The 13,621-nt window shown below is 54.0% G+C and overlaps 7 protein-coding genes across 7 annotated transcripts; 4 read left to right on the top strand and 3 right to left on the bottom strand.

The window, feature by feature from the left end:
• Window positions 1-150: 150 nt before the first annotated feature.
• On the bottom strand, window positions 151-931 carry LRP88_02651 (50S ribosomal protein L30e-like protein; the record flags this gene model as incomplete). The annotated part of the gene is made up of 2 exons (XM_083239293.1): window positions 151-563; window positions 622-931. 2 exons carry the CDS (start codon window positions 929-931, stop codon window positions 151-153), a joined length of 723 nt encoding a protein of 240 aa, XP_083104423.1.
• A 556-nt stretch (window positions 932-1,487) lies between these two features.
• On the bottom strand, window positions 1,488-2,218 carry LRP88_02650 (ubiquinol--cytochrome-c reductase subunit 8; the record flags this gene model as incomplete). Its single annotated transcript, XM_083239292.1, has 4 exons — window positions 1,488-1,545; window positions 1,599-1,776; window positions 1,991-2,016; window positions 2,166-2,218. The coding sequence occupies 4 exons, from the start codon at window positions 2,216-2,218 to the stop codon at window positions 1,488-1,490; spliced, it is 315 nt and encodes a 104-aa protein (XP_083104422.1).
• A 318-nt stretch (window positions 2,219-2,536) lies between these two features.
• Window positions 2,537-3,424, top strand: LRP88_02649 (prohibitin subunit PHB1; the record flags this gene model as incomplete). Its single annotated transcript, XM_083239291.1, has 2 exons — window positions 2,537-2,866; window positions 2,918-3,424. 2 exons carry the CDS (start codon window positions 2,537-2,539, stop codon window positions 3,422-3,424), a joined length of 837 nt encoding a protein of 278 aa, XP_083104421.1.
• A 316-nt stretch (window positions 3,425-3,740) lies between these two features.
• LRP88_02648 (uncharacterized protein) lies at window positions 3,741-5,765 on the bottom strand (the record flags this gene model as incomplete). Its single annotated transcript, XM_083239290.1, has 2 exons — window positions 3,741-5,454; window positions 5,506-5,765. 2 exons carry the CDS (start codon window positions 5,763-5,765, stop codon window positions 3,741-3,743), a joined length of 1,974 nt encoding a protein of 657 aa, XP_083104420.1.
• A 1,230-nt stretch (window positions 5,766-6,995) lies between these two features.
• On the top strand, window positions 6,996-8,464 carry LRP88_02647 (lipase ROG1 family protein; the record flags this gene model as incomplete). Its single annotated transcript, XM_083239289.1, has 3 exons — window positions 6,996-7,073; window positions 7,152-7,451; window positions 7,505-8,464. The coding sequence occupies 3 exons, from the start codon at window positions 6,996-6,998 to the stop codon at window positions 8,462-8,464; spliced, it is 1,338 nt and encodes a 445-aa protein (XP_083104419.1).
• Window positions 8,465-9,555: 1,091 nt separating this feature from the next.
• Window positions 9,556-10,254, top strand: LRP88_02646 (uncharacterized protein; the record flags this gene model as incomplete). Its single annotated transcript, XM_083239288.1, has 1 exon — window positions 9,556-10,254. One exon carries the CDS (start codon window positions 9,556-9,558, stop codon window positions 10,252-10,254), a length of 699 nt encoding a protein of 232 aa, XP_083104418.1.
• A 1,496-nt stretch (window positions 10,255-11,750) lies between these two features.
• LRP88_02645 (major facilitator superfamily domain-containing protein) lies at window positions 11,751-13,407 on the top strand (the record flags this gene model as incomplete). The annotated part of the gene is made up of 3 exons (XM_083239287.1): window positions 11,751-11,940; window positions 11,997-12,697; window positions 12,757-13,407. 3 exons carry the CDS (start codon window positions 11,751-11,753, stop codon window positions 13,405-13,407), a joined length of 1,542 nt encoding a protein of 513 aa, XP_083104417.1.
• Window positions 13,408-13,621: the final 214 nt, after the last annotated feature.

The raw sequence follows: 13,621 nt of genomic DNA, 5'->3' as shown, positions 1-13,621 counted from the left end.
TTTTAAAGCTGTAAATACCTGAACGCCGCCAAAGCCCTTCATCCAGCCATCTTGGACTGGATCCTCTGGTATAATACATCCAGACTTGTTTCAAACAACCATTCCACAGAGTTTAAGCTTTGCATCCCCCCCCCTCTTCTAGCCTTCACCTCAATACTTGGTTCCGCCCTTGACCCAGAAGGCCTGCTTGCCGTACTCCTTCTGCACGTACTTGACGAGCGACGCGTAGCTCTCGCCAAACGCCTCGCCGTCGTCCTCGCCGTCCTTGTCGGCCGCCTTCTCCTTCTTCTTGCCGTCGGCCTTCTCCATGATCATCACCACCGACGTGGGACGCTTCGTCTTGGCAGCGGCGCCGAGCTCGGCTCGCGACGTCACAAAGATGAAGGGCACGTTGTGGTCCTCGCACAGCACGGGGAGGTGGGAGATGACGTCCATGGGGGAGATGTCGCCGGCGATGATGACAACGCCGGGGAACGACGTGTAGCCGGGAGCCGAGGGGGGAGACTTTCGGAGGGTCTTGACGACTTCCTTGACACCGCGCTTGAGCGTATTGTTCTTGGCCGCTGTGGTGTCGTGTTAGCTATGCAGTCACTAGCAATTACCCCTTAACTCTTCGCGTACCTTTTCGGATAGTCTTGTAGACCTTCTTCATGCCCTTCTCGTCCGCCACGGGCAAGGCGAACGGAACGACAGTCCGCTCAAGGGGCAGTTCGGCGGCCTTGTCCTCCTCGACATCAGAGTCCTCAGCGGCAGCAGCCTTGGCGGCGACCTTGGGGGCGGACTCCTGGCCGAGCTTCTCCTCGAGGGCGGCGGCGAGCTTCTCCTTCTTGTCCTTCTTGTCCTTCTTCTCCTTCTTGGACTTGGACACGCCGGACTCGTCGCTTCGCTTCTTGTCCTTCTTCTCCTTCTTGTCGGGCTTCTCGGCGGCCATGGCTGCGGATTGTGAGGTCTCGAGGAGCTCCGGGAAGGTTTGTTCTGATTAATGAAAGGAAGGATGGAGATCCGCGATCGTTGTCCGAGTCTTTGCGCGAAGTTTGCGTGCCAATTGGGGACGGTGGTCGCAGAAACGGTTCCGTGTCTTGTAGCCTCGACTGACCTAGAAATTTTTCTGCAAGCCCAACTTTTTTCTCGGTGAGGGAGCTACCGCGCGCTGAGACTCGGCGATTCGTACTGCCGGCTCCGGGGTGCATCACGTGATCACAAATCAGTCGTTTTGGAGTCAGTCCAATCAAGCGCTCGGCAATGTCTATTACCAGTGGATATGCTTAGAGCGCGGCAATGACAAGACTCTTGAAGATGCGTTTGACCTGATTACTGAATTCACAGCAACAATAGTTTACCAATTGAGTCTGAGAATATTGATAGCGAAATATAAAATAGTGTGGCAATCGTCTATTGCATCCACCGAGTCTAGGTATTGATGTACAATGAGGCCAGAGGACCCTCTCCAACACATCCGCTCTCGTTTTCCTTTCCAATCAGATACTTTACTCCTCCTCGTCAGCGAACTCGGCGCGACCAGCCTTGGAGTTGAGGTACTCGCTTCTGCAAAGGTTGTTAGTCTCTCGAGTCCTTGCGCTGCCGGATGATGGACGTACCGGTGGACGGCCCAGTCCATGATGTAGTAACCGGCCAGCATGGGAGGGAGCCAGAAGAAGATCTGGCTCTTGGTTCGGCGGAAGGTGTTGAAGATGGCGGCGTGGGTGGCGCCGGCCCAGGGGTTCTGTCGGTTGGCGGACAGACCGTAGGTGACGATACCTCGCTGCTTCTCACCACCTGATGTCGAGTTAGTCTCTTTGCTCGTTCCTGTTGCTGATGTCCTCCGAATGGCCGCGGCCAGTCCTCAAAGATGTTGATCCAGTGTACGCATTGAACAATGGCGACATGTCGACTCAATCGCAATCCCATTCCTGCGTCACCAATCCCTTCGTCCGTCGCGTCCATTGATCCAGTTCGAATTCGTTCGCATCTCGTGAAAGTAGGCACTTACCGAAGTGGCCCCAGTTGCCCAGGTAGCTATTGAAAACCGTCAGCATGAATTTCCAGAGCGATTGGGAAGTAGAGAGGGCGTTTGGTGTTGCTGTAGTCCGGCATTCTCCAGGTGGAAAAGCCGCAACCCGGGCAGCGTCACCAATTGGCCCTCCCCCTCGGCGCGATGCACGTACTGTCCGTTGACGGGGTCAGCGTCGCCGCTTCGGAGGATCTGAGTCGGTCTCATTTTTTCGACGGGTTTGCAGTCTCGAAGAGTCTGGTTGGAGGCTTGGGGAGTGGATGAGGCGTGGTCGGACGGAAAAGGGCAGGATTTCTCGGGCTTTGATGGTTCAAAGAAAACGGACAGGCTCCCCGTCAGCCGAGCTTTCCCGATGGGGCTTAGCGCAAACCACCCACCTTTCTGAAGGGCGGATGTTGCCGGGATTTTGCTAAGAGCTTCAAATCATCATCGCCGTCCGTCGAATCCGAAAAGCTTCAGCAAGAGCTCGACCCCGCCAACTCTCGAGGCGATCAGTACCCAAGGGAATTACGGAGACGAATCACAATGGCGGGCGCTGCGAGAGCCCTCAACTGGATGTACCGCATGGCGGTGCCGGCCTCGGCCGCCTTCTTCATTGGCAGCCAGGCCATCTACGATGTCAAGGGTGGAACACGGGCAGTCATCTTTGACCGAGTGAGCGGTGTTAAGGAGGACGTTGTCAATGAGGGCACTCACTTCCTGATCCCCTGGCTGCAGAGGAGTGTCATCTTTGACGTGCGGACCAAGCCTAGGAATATCGCAACCACGACGGGTAGCAAGGATTTGCAGATGGTTAGCTTGACCCTGCGAGTGCTGCACCGGCCAAACGTCAAGGCCCTCCCCAAGATCTACCAGGTAAGGCTCTAGATGAATCTCTGCTCTTGTACGGTCACTGACACCCCCCAGAACCTCGGCATCGACTACGATGAGCGAGTCCTCCCCTCCATCGGAAACGAGGTCCTCAAGTCCATCGTCGCCCAGTTCGACGCCGCAGAGCTCATCACCCAGCGAGAGGCCGTCTCTGAGCGCATCCGCGCCGACCTGACCCGCCGCGCCGCCGAGTTCAACATTGCCCTGGAGGACGTGTCCATCACCCACATGACTTTCGGCCGCGAGTTCACAAAGGCCGTCGAGCAGAAGCAGATTGCCCAGCAGGACGCCGAGCGGGCGCGCTTCATCGTCGAAAAGGCCGAGCAGGAGCGACAGGCTAACGTCATCCGCGCCGAGGGAGAGTCCGAGTCTGCCGACGCCATCAGCAAGGCCATCCAGAAGGCTGGTGATGGCCTCATCCAGATCCGAAAGATCGAGGCCAGCCGAGAGATTGCCGCCACTCTGTCGTCGAACCCCAACGTGGCGTACCTGCCTGGTGGAAAGCAGGGTGGTCAGTACCTGCTGTCGGTGGGCAAGGCTTAAGAAGTGAATGTATCATGTAAAGAAAGAGTGAAGGGAAAGAAATGACTGGGAACTCCCCGCTTATCGTTGGTTATGAATGGCTATTCATGAGCGCCGACTCTGTATTTTTAGAACGAGACCAGACGGGAATACCAACCCTATCTCGCAACGTGTAATCGGCTGTGAAGTTTGAGACTCCTCATATGGCGTAAACATGGGCATGAGGGCACACAGCGAACTTCAACGTGAGGTGAACTTGGCCCAAAGTCTTAAACTAGACGCCGCGATATTCCAATAGTATTACAGGGCCTCATCAACCGGCGATGCTGCCAACCCGTCAAAGAACTATGCTAGATTGAGTCTCAATAAACTCCTCAGTTAACCCCTTGTCCCCTCCGTTGCCCTTTCCAGGAGGAGCCACAAACTTCCCATCGACCAATTTCCAACCATCCCTCTGCATGTCCATCCATAAGTTGCGGATCTTGAGGCGTACAAGATCACCCGCTGCTCTAGCGTCCTCAGCTGAGTCGTGACCCAGCATCTTTGGTCCTGTCTCCTGCTGGATCTTGCGGTTGAGGTGGACGTCCATGAGCATCTTGAGTCCGTATCGGTAGGGCAGGCCGGCTTTGTGAGGGTAGAGGAGCACCGTATCGATGATGGTTGGGTGCACGATGCGGACGGCGTTGAGGTCGTTCTCCAAGCCGTGCCCAATAAGGGGCGTTTTGGGTGAGATGAGCGAGAAGAGGAGGTCTCGGGCAACCTCGGGGGACGAGACGACCTTGAGCTTCTTCTTCTTAGGTTTGAGCTCGCCGTCCTCGCTGACGCTCTCGTCGCTGCTCTTAGCGGGCTTGGAGGTGTCGTCCGCGGACCATGGCTCGGCCTGGGCGAGGTCATCTGGCCAGACGCCAGAGTATCGTGAGTTGAGATCGAGAATCTCTCCAAGAGGTCGGACCAAGACATCCAACAATTCCTCCCCTGTCGGCCAAGATGTCGCTGTTAGTCGAATCAGCTCCATGCCGTAGACCGTGTAGCCCATCTCGCAGTCAAAAGCCACAGCTCTATCCGTTGGTGCTAATGGGTTCTCAGGCGTCTCTGCAAAGTTGAGTAAAGATGCAAGCCTCTTGGGATCCGAAGTCTTGAAGACGTGGTGATCACGGGTAAAGCAACCGACAGAGTCTCCCACCTCCTGACCACAGCACTGGTACCGCTTGGGCTGCCTGGTCTTGTCGCCAGGGGTTTTGGGTGCAATGTACGTCTTGCCCCAGTGAAAGGTGCATGTTCCGCCTGACGTGAGGGCACCGTCTTCCTCGCGTCTTCCTGGGAAAACCTGGAAGCGCTGCTGGCAGCGGTCGCACTTCTCCCACCCCTTGGCCGCCTCGACGCCTTGCCTCGCCCTCTCGATGGCTTCTTCTGTGGGGATAACAGGGACATATCCGTGCTCTGCCAACTTTTCGATCGACGTCAATATTTGCTTGGTGAGCTCAACCTCTTGAGCTGGTGTTAGACCCGTCTTGATCTCCTTGGGTACGTCGGAAGCATCCTTGCCCTCAGCCTCGAGCGCGGCCTTCTTCCTTTCCTCCTCCCGCTCTGTCTTCCACTGGTCGACGTTCATGCGCTTGTACTGCATGACCTTATTTTTCATGACGTTTGAGTAGACGGCTGCCTTGTGGACGGCGAGGTGCTCCTCCTCATCCAGGGCCCGAACAATAAGGTCCTGATCGGACAAGGTAAGGTCCATTTTGCCGTCTTTGTTCTTCTTCTTAAGCTCAGTGTTTAGCCGGGTGAACTCTTGATGAAGCATCCGGACAAGTCTCAGACGGATGTCGTGGCTGGCAGGAGAGCTTTTAAGAAGCCTGGGGTTCAGTGATTCAGCCTTCTTGGCTTTGACTGGCGCAGGCTTCTGCGCTGGCGACGAGCGTGATTGACTGATGGGCCTGGAGCCTGGCTGGGCCATTGTTCTGGAGAAGGTCCTTGGAGTCTCATCTTGGGCTTTGTTCGATGTTGGAATTTTTCGTTTCAAGGATGGAGGCGACACTGGACGGTCGGCGCTTCTGACCTTACTGGTTGCTGGTTTGGGTTGGGTGGCCAACGCATCCGCTGACCCTACACGGGATGTTCCAGAACAAGCCTGGTTAGAATTTTGAGATATTCTAGGTGAATCCGCAGGGTCTGCTCTCATGCGCTTTCGTGGAACCTCTTGGTTGGCTGAGGTGGCCTCCTTGGTTTGTGATCCATTGTTCTCAGCTCCGGCAGCTGGCACTGCTGGGGCGGCAGGCTGATCATTCTCATGGCCAAAGATGCAATGAAAGGCGGTGCACTTGTTGCCAGCTGGACAAGGGATGTGCTTGAGAGACAAGCTCATGGCGACGGCACTAAGGACGCGACGTTGGCGATCGGTGAAAGATCTCTGGGCTGATTCATGCGAAAAAGGGCTGGAACAGAGATGATTCAGCTAGACCTTTGTGAGTTGCAGATAGCAAGTGTAAGAAGACTCTCTGAGCGTTGAAATAAGGGTGAAGTTGTCAAGCTTGGCTGAGGACACAAAGGGGAGCTTTGATCCACTTGCGGCTGTTGAAAGAACCTGTGCTATCGGGGGAAAGAGAAGCCAAATGCTGAACTGAGCATTTCCTAAGACGCGTTGAAGACTATGCTACCGCGTTCGCGTCTCTTTATTTCGTGTCAAAGGTGTTGATGTTGAAGTGCAAGATGAAGCTCGTGCTTTGAAGTTGAAAGCTCCAACCCGAGGCTGAGTTGCTCCCTTGAAAGAGACGGGACGGGACCCACTTGTGAGACTAGAGCGGCAACACGCCTGCCGCACGCGGGAGACTCCACTAACACGCATGGCTACAGAGGAGGCTCAGCGAGCATTGGCATGGACTCAACTGAGTGCCCGCCTATCTTGACTAAATTGTAGTCACACAAGAGAGCAAGGATCCATTGTCAAGTTGGGAAACAGGTCACGAGATGACGTGTGATAATTTATTCACTCCTTGAAAGCGCTAGGAGGTTATTCTTCTTTGACATTTACATGGCTTCTTGAAAGACTTGTGACTGCCAAGCTCCCAACAAAGGCGCCATAGAGGGACCAACATACGACCAGTCAATGGACCATCCAAGATACGTTGCGTGGGTTCTACATCCAGTTCGATAGCCATTGCTGTAGATAGTAGTAGTTGGAATATGCAGCCGCTTCTATCATTCATGTTGGAGTTTGGATAAGTCCGCAGCTTCAAAGCGGACTTTGGGATAAAGCCACATAAGCCATCCCTTGGGCGTCATCTAGTGCATTCAGCTGAACCGCAGTCGCACTCGGCTCAGCCTGTAACGAACTGGATCCCACGTAATCATCGCTGATTCTGTAATTTCACTACCGTATCTGGTACAAGGCCGCGTGTTGGTTGGCATCCAGACTCTCATCGTCGTTTGGCGGGGCCTGAAGTGCCTTAACTCCGTGTCTGCAGACGCACGACAAATCATCCCGAAACCCCGATCGTTGGGGCGGATCTCCTGAGATATCTCAACTATTATTCCTCCCTGTGCCGCTGCCTCTATTCTCTTCTTCGCTTTCTCATCATTGCTTTTTTCCCTCATCATGACAGCATCAGTCACCATGGACGATCTCACCGGCGGAAGCCCAAAGGCTGATCATCTCTGCGTCCTAGTCCACGGTGTAAGCAATCCCCTGAACCCCTGGAAGATCACCACTACGTCATCCACTGATGGCTGACAACCGTTTTGATGCGTGCAGCTTTGGGGTAACCCAAGCCATATGCGCAACATTGCCAAAACCTTGCGCGAACAGTATTCTCATGATGAGCTTTATCTTTTGCTTGCGAAGCAGAACAGCGGAAATTTTACCTACGATGGCATTGAGCGTGGGGGTGAGCGCGTCTGCGCAGAGATTGAGCGCGAGTTGCGCAAGATTGAGGATGAGGGCGGCAAGATCACCAAGTTGAGTATAGTGGGATACTCTCTTGGAGGATTGGTGTCGCGATATGCTGTTGGTCTTCTCTATGCGAAGGGAATTCTCGACACTCTTGAATGCATGGTGCGACTCCCAGACTTGGACTTGACTAACGAATACTGACATTGCGACAACAGAACTTTACCACATTCGCATCCCCCCATCTCGGCGTCCGATCTCCCCTCAAGGGCTGGCACAACCACATCTGGAACGTCCTCGGCGCAAGGACGCTCTCCATGTCAGGCCGACAGCTCTTCACCATCGACAAGTTCCGCGATACCGACCGACCCCTCCTCTCCGTGCTGGCCGACCCCAACTCCATCTTCATGTCTGGCCTGCGCAAGTTTAAGCGCCGTACGCTCTACGCCAACACCATCAACGATCGAAGCGCTGTATACTACACGACTTGCATCGCCAAGACGGACCCATATACGAACCTGGAAAAGGTCAAGCTCAACTACCTCAAGGGCTACGAAGGCGTGCTGCTTGACCCGAACAACCCGGTTGCGCCATTTCCGAAACTTCAAACTCCTGCGTCGCTATCAACGGTTTATGCATCAGGTGTGAAGTGGTTCAAGCGCATTCCGTTCATGCTGGCGATCGGTGTCCTTGTCCCAGTCGGTGTGGTTGCCTTCTTGATCAACTCGGTCATCCAGACTATCCGCAGCTCCAGCAGGATCAAGCTGCACGAGATGGGACAGGGCGGTCTTAACGTCGAAGATTACCGCATGTCCATGTGGATCAAGGAAATCCGTGAAGAAGTGGAACATACATACGAGGCCATCAACAGCTCACAGAACCAAGAGTATTTGGGCACAGAAGATGAGGAAGAGGACGAGCACCTAGATGTTGAGCAGCGGACTGTGATCCGGAGAGAACGCAGAATGTCGACAGTTTCTCAACCGACGCTTGCACTGGCCCCGTATCAGTTCGAGATGGTTCGGAACCTGGACGATCTCGGCTGGCGCAAGTATCCCGTGCACATCCAGAACCACAGACATACCCATGCCGCCATCATTGTGCGGTTTGAGAAGAAGGGGTTCGAGGAGGGCTGGGTGGTGCTCAAGCACTACGCCGGGAGCGAGTTCTTGATTTAGGCGTGGCCTGACGCATGGATACTGCTGGCGTGAGCATCAGGGAGAGCGAGATGACATCTAATGAGGGGGATACACATGTGCATTTCATTGCCTGGAGTTGGGGTGTCTTTGGATGGTACTGTACTTGGAGCACACGGATAGAATCTTGGAGCTTATTAGATACACCAGTAATATCTTGGCAATTACTATTGTTCCTACTTGACTCGGACATTGCTCAAGTGCCATTGCTCGGATACTGTGGCGCGCATTAGGCGTCAAGCTCTGGCGTGGTGTCGCAGCACTGTAACTACACAGACGGTCATCTGAGGGCGGAAATGTCGGAGGTAATGACGCCGTGATATATTTGCATCACGTGTGAATTGGCAACCTTTTGCTCTGGATGAGCCGACCCCTCACTTGCGACCAATCACGAGCTCGGTAGTCCCTGCTCGTCAGTCAAGAGTTCGGCCGATCGAGCAGCTCTCGATTGGCTGTGGCCGTTGTGCCGCATCTCAATCAGCCGATTGCTCCTTCTTTTTTCGCCTCCACTCCACTCCGCTCCTTCCTCCCTCTTTCTTTTTTCCACAGCGGAGAAGAGAGCCTTGAGCACACGCTGCCCTTGCTTGCCTCTTTCCCCTGCCGCTCTGCTTGTCGAGGTCGCGAGAGCCCACCTTCCTCTCCTCTTATTATCTCCATCTTGTGCCATCAACGACTTCTTTTTTTCTTTTCCAATTACCCCATGTTGTAAACTCTCGCGGCCCGACATAGCTGCGAGCTCCGGCTTTTTTTTATTGTCTCCACGGCGGCGCGGCCCCGGAGATAGGTGATCGCTTTCGGCCTGGTCTTAAGCCGAGGCGCCGGCTCAATTTTCCATTACCACCAACCTCCCCGACGAGATCTCCAATTTGAAGATCGCAGCAGAGCAATCGGCTCATAGGGATTGGAATTGGGAATTGTGAGCTCTACGACATTGACCTGGAGCTGTGTTGTACACCGGAAGCTCAGACCTACCGCCACCCGACCAATTGGACTCCCGGCGTCCCCTCTTCCCAGCGCCTCTTTGGACAATTTTCCCGACTTGAAAGAGCATCTCTTGCTCACCAGCTGCGACAATGGTTCTCACACACACGACAAACCATACCTACTCTCACCCCTTCCCTACCGTCACCCTCGCCTTCTTCCTCCGATACTCGTCTCCTCAGCTCAATCCCTTTGCCGCCCACGTCTTGAGCACCGACACCATCGAGAGTTATGTCGACCCCAAGACGCACCGGCTGCACACCACTCGCATTCACCTGAAGAAGAGTCGAATGCCCGGAGCTGTGTATAAGTTGCTGCCCACCAGTGTTACTGGAGGCGGTTCTGCCGACAAGGCATCGTACATCCTGGAGACCAGTGTGGTCGATATCAAGGAGGGCTGGATGAAGTCTGAGAGCCGGAACCTCAACTTCACCGGTGTGCTGTCTGTCATTGAAAAGCAGCAGTTCAATGTCCCTGCCGAAGGAGTGTCTATCAACCCCAACGAGACCGCTGTGACAACCATGGTCCAGTTCAGGTCAAGACTTGGAGAGAAGATCCGCGGCAAACTGGGACAGGCCCAAGAGGATGGCTGGTTCAAGAACGGCATCATGGGTGGCTGGGGCGCTAAAGGAATTCAGCGCAGCATCGAGAGTCTGGCTTCCACAAAGACCCAGGACCAGCTGGGCAAGAGCCGTGATGGCATGCGACTTGTGCTCGAGAGGCTACGCAACAATGGCGTTATGAGCGTCCTCGAGACATTACGGAGAGAGCGCCAGCGACAGATCGCCTGAGATTGACAGGACGATCCAACTGTAACAACGAACGACTTCACACGCGTGACACGGCCTTGGAACGGGATTGGAAAGACCCTTCCCGCTCGATTCATGACGAAAGATTCATGTACCCTGTATTGTATTAGTATTGCTTCTTCAGCCCGGCGCACAGTGTCTTTTTTGGGTATATCCAAGGCGGTACGAGGAGGTGTGGAGGGAGGCATCGAGACAAAAGGCGCCGAAAGGAATTGGACCGGACGAGCTCAGGAAACGGAAAACGTGCGGCGACACGACGCGCCTCGATCAAATGTGGCATCCCCTCTCTTGTATTGAGTATGAAAAAACGTATGGAATAAGAACCAACGAATCAACCATGTCTTGGTGCCCCTTGATGTTCAGCTCACGTGGTGATGGGTTGAATGGCATACCTTATAACTGCGCCAAGGGGTCTATGTTCAGCTTGGCATCTGGGCATGTTAGTATCTTGCCAATGAGGTGTGGTCTTGTCTATTTGCATCTGGTGATTGGTGAGAAGTGTTTTCAGGAGTCGTATACCATCCACTCAAAGACTTGCTCCTATTGCCTTGACCTTCGAACAAGTGAATAGCGAACTTGTTGTCTAGTAGGAAGGCGGAAGAAAAGCAGATCAGAAGGACTGACGACAATAGACTGTGCTCTCGGACTAATGTTGTAAGTGGTAAGGGTCTTGTGAGGTTCCCCTCAAAGCCATGGCTGGCGATGGCGTCACCAATGTACCTTGAAACTTATTCTCTTCGACTCGAAATTGTCTTGCGTTAGAGACCTTGGTCGACTGAAGAATGAGAGATTTATTCATGTTCAAGGTAGTTTCTGGCAGGACGATGCTACGGAGGAGTGGAAGTGAACTGGGGGTTAGGCATATAGCCGACCTCCCTCAGTCGGCTAACCACCACAACTCTTCCACCGCTTGATCACATTCAAACTCAAATGGCCCCTCCGGCTGTCATATCCGAGGGCCACATAGCCTCCCGAGAACTAGAAGCATCTCGACCCCAGTTCCCCGTGGGTTCACGAGTCGTGTCTCTCCAGGGGTTCTCCTCACTCGCCCCAGATTCCGCCCACAAAACTCCAACTTCGTCCCCGCGTGTTGAGGGGAGGCTAGATGATCATGGTACGACCTGTGGAAACTCCCTTCTCGCCGGATGTTGCTGCCGAAGTACGGGGTTCCGGACGTGCGCTTATCTCCAGTTCCCCCACGGGGTATGAGATCCAAACTGTCCAAGGTCGTCGTGAGGAGGCGGATTTTGGAGTAAAACGTTGACATCGGGTGTTGTGTCAATTGAAATCACTTGGCAGAATAAATATGAGGCTTGGCCTCCCTGTCTGAGAGTTCTGAGCACCTGCACCTTCCCTCGGTTTTACACTTTGACCTCACCTTGGCCTTCTATCACTTCTACCCCAACTTCAAGGATTCTACTCTCCAAATCGTTGATCTACCTCTACCATCTTCTCATTCTTAAAGGTCATTTTCCATAATGACAACCTTTGAGGATGCGGCTGCCGAGAAGCCTCGTTCTGAGGCCATCGAGCAGCCGGAAAAGTTCGACAACCAGAACAATGAGGTTGCCGTCTTTGAAGATATCGACCCTGAAGAAGAGAAGAAGCTCGTCCGCAAGCTGGACCGGGTAATCATGCCCCTGATGGCTCTCGTGTACTTCTTTCAATGTGAGTAGCCTCCTTTCTAACACCGCTTCGGACAGCTCTGACGTATCTCCTTGCAGACCTGGACAAGGGCTCCATCAACTACGCCGCCGTCTTCGGCCTCAAGACGGATCTTAAGCTCACCGGTGAAGAGTTCTCATGGGTCGTATCCCTCTTCTACCTCGGCCAGCTCGCCTCCGAATACCCCGCCGCCTACATCCTCAGTCGCTTCCACATCACCCTCTTTGTCGGCGCTACCATCGTCGTCTGGGGCGGCGTTGAAATGGCCATCGGCGGAACTAACAACTTCCACGGCCTCGCCGCCGCGCGATTCTTTCTGGGTTTCGCCGAGGCTGCTGTCTCGCCTGCCTTTGTCATTATCACGTCCAACTGGTACCGTCGCAGCGAGCACCCGATCCGAGTGGCGACGTGGATGTCGATGAACGGGATCAGTCAGATCGTTGGTGCCCTCCTGATGTACGCTGTGGGCGGCGCAAAGATGTCCATTGAAAGCTGGCGAGCCATCTTCCTCATTTTCGGAGGCCTGACCGCTGCGTGCGGTATTGTCTTTGTGCTCCTGATGCCTCGGGACACAACAACGGCGTGGTTCCTGAACGAGAGGGAGAGGGAGATCGCTACGAGGAGATTGGCCATCGATCGATCTACCAGAGATAAGGCTCACTTTGACAAGAACCAAATGTGGGAGGCATTGTCGTCGCCCTTGACCTGGCTCTATTTCATGATGGCTCTCTGCATCACTCTGACTACCCCTATTCTCAAGGTAAGTTTCTCAACTGTGTCATCCTTTTTCATGACAGAGATACTGACAAAAGCCTTTAGTTCTCCTCGCTCGTCATCAACGGCTTCGGCTTCTCCAAGTTCCGCACCATGCTGGTCGGTCTTCCCGGCGGCGCCATCAACTTCACCACGGTCTGGATGTCAGCCATCATCCCGCTCCTCCTGCCTGGCAAACGAGTGTACACAGCTATCGGCCTCACCTTGGTACCTCTAGCCGGTTCCGCAATCCTGCTCGCTCTCCCCGCCAACGTCAACGGCGGCGCCGATTGGGGTATTGTCGCTGCGACCTGGCTTGCGGCCTGCTCCTCCGCACCTCTATGCGCATGTGCCAGTCTCGTGGCTAGCAACGTCAAGGGAAACACAAAGAAGAGTATCGTTAGTGCTGGCTTCTTCATCACGTACTGTGTGGGATGCATCGTGAGCCCTCAGGCTTGGCAGGAAGAGGATGCGCCGCGATATACAAAGGGATGCATCCTCAGTATCGCCAGCTGGGCCGCCTTGATCGTCACCCTCGTCATTTACATGACCCTAGTCAAGAGAGAGAACAGCGTCCGGGACGGAAAGGCTGCTGAGGGACAGATTGAGTATTTGTCTGCTTCGCAGGTGGGTGAAGGAAGCCATACTCAGATTGGTGTGTCGGTTGATTCGGACCTTACGGATATTGGGGACAAGGGATTCCGCTACAGCACCTAGGATATCACTGGGAAACATGTTGGCTTGGTAAAAGATATGTGTATTATGTTTAGTGGCTATATGAATACCAGAGTATGTTAGGCAAAATACCATTGAACATGAAGTGACTTCTTCGACGCGCATACCTGGTCCTCCCTACGAACCCATGCTCCTATCGAGCTGCCGTATTTACTTAGTTCAGTTTGTATACAATCAAGTATTGAAAATGAAGAAC

This window comes from Fusarium phalaenopsidis, assembly GCF_050370095.1.
Source record: "Fusarium phalaenopsidis strain FUZ10S chromosome Unknown contig_32286, whole genome shotgun sequence".
NCBI lineage: Eukaryota > Fungi > Ascomycota > Sordariomycetes > Hypocreales > Nectriaceae > Fusarium > Fusarium phalaenopsidis.
This window is presented reverse-complemented; position numbering and strand designations above follow the sequence as displayed.